Below are 11,404 nucleotides of genomic sequence, written 5' to 3' on the forward strand. Positions count from 1 at the left end.
CTGTATTCTCTATCTGTAACACCACACAGCACTGTATTCTCTACCTGTAACACCACACAGCACGCTGTATTCTCTACCTGTAACACCACACAGCACTGTATTCTCTACCTGTAACAGCACACAGCACGCTGTATTCTCTACCTGTAACACCACACAGCGCACTGTATTCTCTACCTGTAACACCACACAGCACGCTGTATTCTCTACCTGTAACACCACACAGCACACTGTATTCTCTACCTGTAACACCACACAGCACGCTGTATTCTCTACCTGTAACACCACACAGCACGCTGTAACCTCTACCTGTAACACCACACAGCACGCTGTATTCTCTACCTGTAACACCACACAGCACGCTGTATTCTCTACCTGTAACACCACACAGCACGCTGTATTCTCTACCTGTAACACCACACAGCACACTGTATTCTCTACCTGTAACACCACACAGCACGCTGTATTCTCTACCTGTAACACCACACAGCACACTGTATTCTCTATCTGTAACACCACACAGCACACTGTATTCTCTATCTGTAACACCACACAGCACTGTATTCTCTACCTGTAACACCACACAGCACACTGTATTCTCTACCTGTAACACCACACAGCACGCTGTATTCTCTATCTGTAACACCACACAGCACGCTGTATTCTTTACCTGTAACAACACGCTGTACTGTATTCTCTGCCTGTAACACCACACAGCACGCTGTATTCTCTACCTGTAACACCACACAGCACGCTGTATTCTCTACCTGTAATGCAGATATTGTAATAAAGTAAAGAACTTTTTGAATTAAATTAGTTTTTCCTTTTCTTCTCCACGCACATATTATGATCAAGTATCTTTTATCTTTGAAGTTGAGCCGCACAATAAGGACTTTATCCAATATTATCTTACATGGTAGTAGGGCTGGGCGATATGGGACTAAATCAATATTGCGGTTTATCACACATGTAGCGGCGGTAACGATAACTGAACGATAATTACGACATGCCCCTTTTTGCAAACCACACCCACTTGCCATGCCAAACTGGCGATATCAAAAAAGTAAAAAAGAACTCACTGAGCAGCAACACGTGGTTAGTCTATTATCATCATCATTATTATTATCATTTGTCATTATTAGGGGGTGTATGACTATACAGGGGGGGGCCGACAGGGGTGTATGACTGTACAGGGGTGTATGACTATACAGGGGGGGGGGCCGGCGGGGGTGTATGACTATACAGGGGGGGCCGACAGGTATGTATGACTATAAGGGGGGGGCGGATAGGGGTGTATGACTATACAGGGAGGGCGGACAGGGGTGTATGACTGTACGGGGAGGGTGTACAGGGGTGTATGACTATACAGGGGAGGGCCGGCAGGGGTGTATGACTGTACGGGGAGGGTGGACAGGGGTGTATGACTGTACAGGGGGGGGGCCGACAGGGGTCTATGACTATACAGGGGGGGGGGGGGGGGGCGGCAGGGGTGTATGACTATACAGGGGGGGCCGGCAGGGGTGTATGACTGTACAGGGAGGGCCAACAGGGGTGTATGACTGTACAGGGGTGTATGACTATACAGGGGGGGGGGGCCGACAGGGGTGTATGACTGTACGGGGAGGGTGGACAGGAGTGTATGACTGTACAGGGGGGGCCAGGGGTGTACTACTATACAGGGGGGTGGATAGGCGTGTATGTATGACTGTAGTTCCCTCAGTAACAGTACAGGGCTGTAACACAGGAGGAATGGATGTGCTGCAGCAGGTAGGATAAGCTATAGGAGACATTGCTGTGTGTGACATCCTGCCTGCTGCAGTCCATCCATTCCTCCTAAGTTACAGCCCTGTACTGTTTACTGAGGAGACTACAGGACAGCCGCCCCCACGTGCTGCTGCTCCAGCTCTGAAATGCCGGCGTCCCTGCACACACACATGTGCAGCGCTCGCCGGCAGGATGGGACGGGACCGGTGGGGGGCCTCGGACGGGTGAGGTAAGGTGGGGAGGCCTCGGACGGGACCGGACCAGTGGGGTGGGGGCCTCGGACGGGTGAGGTGGGACCGGACGGGTGGGGAGATCGGGCGCTCGGACGGGACTTGCGGCGGGGGCAGGCATTCTCACCTGGACCCTGCTTCAGCTGCTCCTCCTCCAACCGCCCCCCCCCCCCCCGCTCTGATGCCGGCGTCCCTGCACATAACGTGCAGCACTAATGCCGGGCCGCGCGCGTGTGTGCGGGGGCGCTCTGACGGGACAGGAGAGGGGAGAGGGCGCTCTGAAAGGAAGATGGAGTACAAAAATACCACAAATACCGTCCTGGCTAAGTTGAGGTTGGTTAACCGACGCCAGTGTCGGTATCGGTATTTTTGCGGTATACCGCCCAGCCCTACATGGTAGGTTGTGCCTTGTTTTTTGTCCAGGTGGGATTGGCAGTGCCGGCTCTGATCCTCTCTGCCGTTTACCATCATTTAATTGTGTAACTGCATTATTTTTGTAAAGATGCTGCAGTACTGCAATGACACTATGCACATCAGTTGCAGCAGCTGCTTCTGGCCGGTCAGAGATAGGGAATCACTCAGGGGATTGGGGGATCCAGCCGCGCCTCCTGTGACATCACGCCCTGCCCCCTGTCTGCATCATCAGCCTGATCTCAGCAATCACACACAATGTGAGACAGAGGCATGGAAGATTTGTCTCCTAAGGTAGGAGAGCAGTGGGAGCAGGAGACAATGTAGATTGGCACAGAGGCCATTTTTCTTCACTTCCTGGATGTCAATCAGCTACCAGTGTGACAGAACCGCACAGATATGGTAATACATTATATAGACACATCTATATAATGTTTATTGTACTTTTAATTTAAAAAAAAAAAGTTTTCCTTACGTGGAGTTTCCCTTTAAAGTAATTTATAGTGTTTATTGCATAAAACACCTAATTTTTTATTATTCATTGCTTCCATGGAGGCAGGCTCTGGATAGATTTATTTTCCTACCCTCTCTGGCATTTGTAATTATAGTCCCTTTATATTCCCCCTCCAGGATTAGTCTCTCAGCTATACTGCACGTTACTGTAAAGTACTTCCCTGAAAATAAAGCCATTTCCACTTACTACTCTGCCGGGCATGTGTATCCACTAGAACTTAGCTCAGTAGGTAGATGTGCCCATTGTTACACATTTTTACCATAAGGTGGCGCTATACTATATAAGTAAATAGTATAACTTCACTGGATCACTTTCTCTTGACCTGTAAATGGCAAACACTCTTCATTTTTATTATCTATGGTCAGGGATGTCAAACTCAGGTTCTCCAGCTGTGGCAAAACTACAATTCCCATCATGCCTGGACAGCCAAAGCCTTAACGTTGGCTGTCCAGCATGATGGCAATTGTAGCTTTCTAACAGCTAAAGAGCTGGAGTTTAATACCTGTGATCTATGCAATGAATATATTAACACAATGTCAGCGGGGAGAGGTTAAAGGGATTATCCAGTGCAACAAAAACATGGCTACTTTCTTCCTGAAACAGCACCACTCTTGTCTCCAGTTCAGGTGCGGTTTGCAATTAAACTTTACTCACTTAAATGAAACTGAGTCACAAAACCTGCACCCAAACTGGAGACAAGAGCGGTGCTGTCTCTGGAAGAAAGCGGGCATGTTTTCGTAGCGCTGGATAATCCCTTTAAGGTTTCCCTGGACAACCTCTTTAAGACTACCTATTCAAGTACACGGACATTACCTTGCATTCTTCCACCACCTGCTCATCAGCCTCCCCTTCCTCTGGAGGTTTACGCTTCAGACCAGTTGCAGATGTATCATATGAAGCTCTTGAAAGACAAAAATGCTAAATTTTAATTGATGCTAGAGACCATTAAAAAGAAAAAGGAAAACAAAGTGGGTGCTGAGGCAGCTGGGTATCAATCAGCCAATCAGAGACTAGGGCAGTGCAGGCACTTCAGGATTAGGAAGCCGGCAGGGCCCTGATACAGATATCAGCGAGAGGTGTGGAGGTCAGACTCCCGCTTCCTCCTACTTTTCCCCTAGCCACACAGTGTCTTAAGCTGAAAGCAGCAGCTCAGAACTGGGGGAAGGACACTGAATAACAAGTATGGAATGAATTGTTGGTTTAGTCCCACCATGGGCACCAACACATCAAAAGTTATGTTTGAGGGGAATATCCATATACAGTAAGTTCTGCAGAAAATGATAATATTAATTTTAAAGGGAAGTTAGCAGCAAATCCGTCAATCCTGAGGACAGGGAGGCAGCACGCACCTTTATAACCTAGCGGCTGCATGTGACTGTATTGTACTGTAACTTACCGACACATTTCTCTGGATTCGGCAATTTCTCTTTGTTCATCTTTGCTGTTTAGCACGGCTCCGATATTGTCAGCACTTTCCGCTCCCAGCTGTAAAAAACACAAGAGGGCACTCCATTACAAAATGTATAACTAGTGCTGAAGCCCCCTGGTCCTGAGGCTGGTGGGGGTCATGGCAGTCAGGTGACAGCATTGAGATATCATGTTTTCATGTCCTGCCTGTGGTACTGGGTGAGGGTATCAGGACAGGGCTACAACGCTCCATACCGTCACATCTATATTTTATCAGTTCCATTAGCACACGTATCACATGTTTGGCAGTCAGAAGTTTGGGAAAACAAAATGAAAACTTCCATTGTGCTGCTTTTTGGCGCAATAGTGGAACAGTGTTTCTAACTGGCTGCCCACCCAAACAAGGTCCTTATCACTTGCAGACTAATAATATGTAGTATGTAATATGCATGTAATATGTAGTCACCTTTATTGTCAGGTGTGTAGAGAGATGAGGATTGGACTGCTACACTGTGGTGCTGGTTTACTACAGGTGGAGCAGTATGTATTGCTGGACTGCGGTGCTGGTTTACTACAGGTGGAGCAGTATGTATTTCTTATTGTGTGTGTGTATGTGCTTCTGCGTGATAAGTTGTATGTGTTATGTGTAGTGTGCAAAGTATGTGTGTGTATGTGTGACATGCAGAGTGTGTGCTATATTGTGTGTATGTGGGATGCGTAGTGTGTGCTATATTGTGTGTATGTGTAATATGTTGTTGGTTTGATGTGTAGAGTGTGGGCTATATTGTGTGTATGTGTGACGTGCAAAGTGTGCTATATCGTGTGTATGTGTATTATGTTGTATGTGTGATGTGTAGTGTGTGCTATATTGTGTGTATGTGTGATGTGTAGTGTGTGCTATATTGTGTGTATGTGTGATGTGTAGTGTGTGCTATAGTGTGTGTATGTGTGATGTGTAGTGTGTGCTATAGTGTGTGTATGTGTGTTGTGTAGTGTGTGCTATAGTGTGTGTATGTGTGTTGTGTAGTGTGTGCTATAGTGTGTGTATGTGTGTTGTGTAGTGTGTGCTATAGTGTGTGTATGTGTGTTGTGTAGTGTGTGCTATAGTGTGTGTATGTGTGATGTGTAGTGTGTGCTATAGTGTGTGTATGTGTGTTGTGTAGTGTGTGCTATAGTGTGTGTATGTGTGTTGTGTAGTGTGTGCTATAGTGTGTGTATGTGTGTTGTGTAGTGTGTGCTATAGTGTGTGTATGTGTGTTGTGTAGTGTGTGCTATAGTGTGTGTATGTGTGTTGTGTAGTGTGTGCTATAGTGTGTATATGTGTGTTGTGTAGTGTGTGCTATAGTGTGTATATGTGTGTTGTGTAGTGTGTGCTATAGTGTGTATATGTGTGTTGTGTAGTGTGTGCTATAGTGTGTATATGTGTGTTGTGTAGTGTGTGCTATAGTGTGTATATGTGTGTTGTGTAGTGTGTGTATGTGTAATATCCAACATGGAGAGAAAGGAACGGCTGCACATCCCATCTATGGCTGACACTAATGCCGCTTGGCCTATATTAAAATTCAACACCAGAGTGTTGTCTGTGTTTGTATATAATTTGATCAAACCATAATAGCCCCGTGTACCACGTGCAGGTCCCCTGGTTCACACGGGTCCCTACGCCAACTCCACACCGTGTCGGTCAGTGACCGCCAACCCCGCAAAGCGTGCACATGCAGGGAAGGGAGGCCATGGAATGGCCCTGCAACCCCAATGCCACAGGACCAAACCCAAAATGCCCCACCAGAACCCGGCCAGCACCACCGGTGGGGAAGGCTGCCCCCAAACAACACAAGTATGAATGAGGTATTACACTCACCACAGCTGCCTACACAGAATGGGGAAGACATAAGGTTCTGACATGTGAGCACAGGCATATCCTGCCAATTTTGGTCATGTGGGTCTTATAAAGGAGTGCAAGCTGTTCAGAAAAGAGAGGTAAGGTCTAGAACCACAAAGTACCTCCCAGGTGAGGACTAGGACCACAAAGTACCTCCCAGGTGAGGACTAGGACCACAAAGTACCTCCCAGGTGAGGACTAGGACCACAAAGTACCTCCCAGGTGAGGACTAGGACCACAAAGTACCTCCCAGGTGAGGACTAGGACCACAAAGTGCCTCCCAGGTGAGGACTAGGACCACAAAGTACCTCCCAGGTGAGGACTAGGACCACAAAGTACCTCCCAGGTGAGGACTAGGACCACAAAGTACCTCCCAGGTAGGGCTGGGCGATTAATCGAATTAATTCGATTAATCGTCCAGAACGTTGAAATCGATTTGATTTTTTGTGAAAATCGTAAATTCGATTTTCACAAAAAATCATTTCGGGCTGCGGTGCCGGGGAGGAGCTGAGAGAAGGGGGGTTGCGGTGCAGGCCGGCGGGAGAGCTGTGGAGGGGCGGTGTGGGTGAGCGGGGAGAAGATGCTGGGTGGCCAGGCTGGAGAGGGGCGGTGCAGTGTCGGCGGCCCCCAGCCACTGACAGCGCCGCCGCTGACCTGCCCCCGCCCCTTCCACTGAGCGTCCCACTCCCCTCCCGGCCAGATATGGAGGTCCCGGGTCTGTGGAGGAGGAGGCCGCAGGGACTACAGTAGGTGGTGATCGCGGCGCTGCTCGTCCTGGAGCTATACAGCGGGATCGGGGGCTCGCTGCAGACCCCCGTTCCCGCTGTATAGCTCCGTGACCCGCAGCGCCGCGATCACCACCTACTGTAGTCCCTGCGGCCTCCTCCTCCACAGACCCGGGACCTCCATATCTGGCCGGGAGGGGAGCGTGTGTGTGGAGGTGAGAGGAGGAGGAGATGTATGTGCCCCTCCTGCTCCAATCACCTCCAGCTGCACCAGTCACCCCCCAGTCCCCTCAGTGTCCCCCCAATCCCCTCATTGTTCCCTCAGTGTCCCCCCCCAGTCCCCTTCAGTGTCCCCCCCCAGTCCCCTTCAGTGTCCCCCCCAGTCCCCTTCAGTGTCCCCCCCAGTCCCCTCATTGTTCCCTCAGTGTCCCCCCCCCAGTCCCCTCAGTGTCCCCCCAATCCCCTCATTGTTCCCTCAGTGTCCCCCCCCAGTCCCCTTCAATGTCCCCCCCCAGTCCCCTTCAGTGTCCCGCCCCCCAGTCCCCTTCAGTGTCCCCCCCCAGTCCCCTTCAGTGTCCCCCCCAGTCCCCTTCAGTGTCCCCCCCATCCCCTCATTGTTCCCTCAGTGTCCCCCCCCGTCCCCTTCAGTGTGTCCCCCCCCCAGTCCCCTTCAGTGTCCCCCCCCAGTCCCCTTCAGTGTGTCCCCCCCAGTCCCCTCATTGTTCCCTCAGTGTCCCCCCAGTCCCCTCAGTGTCCCCCCAGTCCCCTTTAGTGTCCCCCATTGTCCCTCCAGTCCCCCAGTGTCACCCCAGTCCCCTTTAGTGTCACCCCAGTCCCCTTTAGTGTCACCCCAGTCCCCTTTAGTGTCACCCCAGTCCCCTTTAGTGTCCCCCATTGTCCCTCCAGTCCCCCAGTGTCACCCCAGTCCCCTTTAGTGTCACCCCAGTCCCCTTTAGTGTCACCCCAGTCCCCTTTAGTGTCCCCCCCAGTCCCCTCAGTGTCCCCCCAGTCCCCTCAGTGTCCCCCCAGTCCCCTCAGTGTCCCCCCAGTCCCCTTTAGTGTCCCCCATTGTCCCTCCAGTCCCCCAGTGTCACCCCAGTCCCCTTTAGTGTCACCCCAGTCCCCTTTAGTGTCACCCCAGTCCCCGTTAGTGTCACCCCAGTCCCCTTTAGTGTCACCCCAGTCCCCGTTAGTGTCACCCCAGTCCCCTTTAGTGTCACCCCAGTCCCCTTTAGTGTCACCCCAGTCCCCTTTAGTGTCACCCCAGTCCCCTTTAGTGTCACCCCAGTCCCCTTTAGTGTCACCCCAGTCCCCTTTAGTGTCACCCCAGTCCCCTTTAGTGTCACCCCAGTCCCCTTCAGTTTTACCCCAGTCACCCCTCATCTATACCTGTACTACTACACCCCCTATCCACTATACCTCCACTCCTACACCCCCTATCCACTATACCTCCACTCCTACACCCCCTATCCACTATACCTCCACTCCTACACCCCCTATCCACTATACCTCCACTCCTACACCCCCTATCCACTATACCTCCACTCCTACACCCTACGTAGATGGAGGCACAAACATGATCTCCTATACTATATGGGGCCTCTGTTACACTGGAAATCAATACAGTTGTCTAAAATATTAAAATAGTATCTGATGCTGCAGGGAGAAAATGTTCTGTTTATTTAGCAAAAAAGGAAAAAAAATCGAGATTTAAATCGAGAATCGTCAAAAATTTTTTAAAAAAATCGAGATTTTATTTTTTGCCCATATCGCCCAGCCCTACTCCCAGGTGAGGTCTAGAACCACAAAGTACCTCCCAGGTGAGGTCTAGAACCACAAAGTACCTCCCAGGTGAGGTCTAGAACCACAAAGTACCTCCCAGGTGAGGACTAGGACCACAAAGTGCCTCCCAGGTGAGGACTAGGACCACAAAGTACCTCCCAGGTGAGGACTAGGACCACAAAGTGCCTCCCAGGTGAGGACTAGGACCACAAAGTACCTCCCAGGTGAGGACTAGGACCACAACGTACCTCCCAGGTGAGGTCTAGAACCACAATGTGTACCAGGTGAGGACTAGGACCACAATGTACCTCCCAGGTGAGGACTAGGACCACAAAGTACCTCCCAGGTGAGGACTAGGACCACAAAGTGCCTCCCAGGTGAGGACTAGGACCACAAAGTACCTCCCAGGTGAGGTCTAGGACCACAATGTACCTCCCAGGTGAGGACTAGGACCACAAAGTACCTCCCAGGTGAGGACTAGGACCACAAAGTACCTCCCAGGTGAGGACTAGGACCACAAAGTACCTCCCAGGTGAGGTCTAGAACCACAAAGTACCTCCCAGGTGAGGACTAGGACCACAAAGTGCCTCCCAGGTGAGGACTAGGACCGCAATGTACCTCTGCCACTGCACAGCAGCTGTGGGACTACAAGTCTCAGGCTGCACACCCCGCTATATCACCCCTATAATATTACTTGCTGAGCCAGTAGCTTCCTGCGCAGCTTCTGCCGGGCTCGGATCTCCTGCAGGCGGCTGTTCATTGCCTCTCTCCTCCCGGCACACACTTCGCTCGCACAACAAACCGCGGCGCGGTCTGATGACGTCACAAAAGCCAGATCTCCCGCACTAGAGAGCGCTCCGAGCGGCCATGTTGGATTGGGGCACTTGACCACAGTCGTTCTTAACGGCCATGTTTGTTCCGGGCATTTGCCAGAAACCCATCGTTTTGTTCTAACCAGAAGTGTGGAAACAAGGAAAGGTCGTACCTCCCAAGTGTCCCATGATTATTAATAATCCGGACTGTGATGGTGCTGGTGGTGTGAACCTGGCCAGAAGATTCAACACAGTACAAAATTGAGTGTTTTTTCCCCCTAACCCTATAATTTTACAGCCATTGCAAAATTACAGTTCCATTCTATGGGGACATAATAAAAAGCATGAAGAAAAATAATGAACAATATTAGACCCAGAAAGAATCTTTATATACAGTATCTGTTGAGCATAGTCGATTCAGTGTATAGACCGGCGATGGGGAACGCTTTGGCTGTTACAAAACTACAATTCCCATAGCTTTGGCTGTCCAGGCATGATGGGAATTGTAGTTTTGCAACAGCTGGAGAGCCGAGGTTCCCTACCCCTGTTATAGAAAAAGATGTGTAAGGCCATGTTCACACTGCCCGCATCAGAACTTCCCATAGCACACAATGAAGCAAGCGTCCGGAGCCGCTCGCTTCATTGTGTGAACTGACAGGGTTTCCTACGGCCACAAGTCACTGAATTTCGGGTGCAGAAAACTGACATGTCAGTTCTTTGCGGCGCCGCACGGGATCTCGGACGGAGCTGATTTGATGTGTATACGCTCCGGCCGAGATACCATAGAAGGAGAGGCAATGTTCCACAACGTAGTGTGAACATAGCCATACCCTGCTCATTCTTGCACATGGAAGGCACTACACATCTTCTATGGAATAAGCCCTAATTTCACTATAAAGTGGTACCTTGGTTTAAGAGTAACTTGAATTGAGAGCGTTTGGAAAGAAGAGCTCACAGTTTTTCAAAAATGTAACTTGGTATAAGAGCATTGCTTTGGTTTAAGAGCTCCCTGTAGTGGGTGGGAGGGGAGTGGGGGAGGGACAAGGTCTGCATAGCGGGGTCTACAGCACTGTACACTGACCCAGGAAGCAGGTGCGTAGCAAGGGGGGGCAGGGGTGGTGCAGAGACCAGGGGGGGCGCCAGCACAGAGAGCAGGATGGCAGTAGATGAGGCAGCCTAAAAACAGTCCTGTCCTGCAGGGGGGGATGTTTAGTTGATCAGCATACCATATTTTACGGCGTATAAGATGTCTGGGCGTATAAGATGACCCCTGAATTTCAATCAGATTGTCAGGGGTTCTCCTTATGCGCCAGAAAATGTTAACCCCTGCCTGACCTCAGCGCTGCTACGGTCAGGCAGGGGTTAACTACAGCTAAATGAATAAAATAAACAGTTAACTCACCTGGGCCCGTTTCCGGCCTCCACGCGTCTTCTCTGCTCCCCGGCACAGGCAGTGTGACGTACACTTGCTGCACTGGGGATGCCCGAAGCCCTCTAATCAGAGACGCTCGGCTGCTTGGGAGAGCTTCGGAAGAATGACAGATGCTGCGGGTACTTCCGGCTCCTCTGTCATTCTTCTGAAGCTTTCCCGAGCAGCCGATGCTCCTCAGGAGGGCTTCGGGCATCCCCGACGCAGACAGTGTACGTCACACTGCCTGCGCCGGGGAACAGGACCGGAGAAGAAGATGCGCGGAGGCCGGGACCGGGCCCAGGTGAGTTAACTGTTTTTTTTTTTTTTTAATGGTCGCGGGGTTAAAAAGTCATCTTATACGCCGGAAAATACGGTAGGTATTTTTCATGCTGTACTGTCTCCTGGCTGTTGTTTAGCTATGAATTGTGAAAAATCGCTGCGTTTTTACAGCGATTTTGCGCAAATCAGGGCT

The 11,404-nt window shown here is 50.5% G+C and overlaps 1 protein-coding gene across 1 annotated transcript in view; it reads right to left on the minus strand.

The window, feature by feature from the left end:
* METTL14 (methyltransferase 14, N6-adenosine-methyltransferase non-catalytic subunit) overlaps window positions 1–9,519 on the minus strand; it is a 28,921-nt gene extending 19,402 nt beyond the window's left edge. Inside the window, exons 1-3 of the mRNA XM_069976805.1 lie at window positions 9,404–9,519; window positions 4,313–4,401; window positions 3,730–3,817 (exon numbers count right to left, since the gene is read on the minus strand). Coding sequence (XP_069832906.1) covers window positions 3,730–3,817; window positions 4,313–4,401; window positions 9,404–9,469 — 243 coding nt within the window. The 5' untranslated portion in view covers window positions 9,470–9,519. The remainder of the gene's footprint in view (window positions 1–3,729; window positions 3,818–4,312; window positions 4,402–9,403) is intronic.
* Between the last annotated feature and the right edge of the window lie 1,885 nt (window positions 9,520–11,404).

This window comes from Dendropsophus ebraccatus, chromosome 7, assembly GCF_027789765.1.
Source record: "Dendropsophus ebraccatus isolate aDenEbr1 chromosome 7, aDenEbr1.pat, whole genome shotgun sequence".
NCBI classification, from domain to species: Eukaryota; Metazoa; Chordata; class Amphibia; order Anura; family Hylidae; genus Dendropsophus; species Dendropsophus ebraccatus.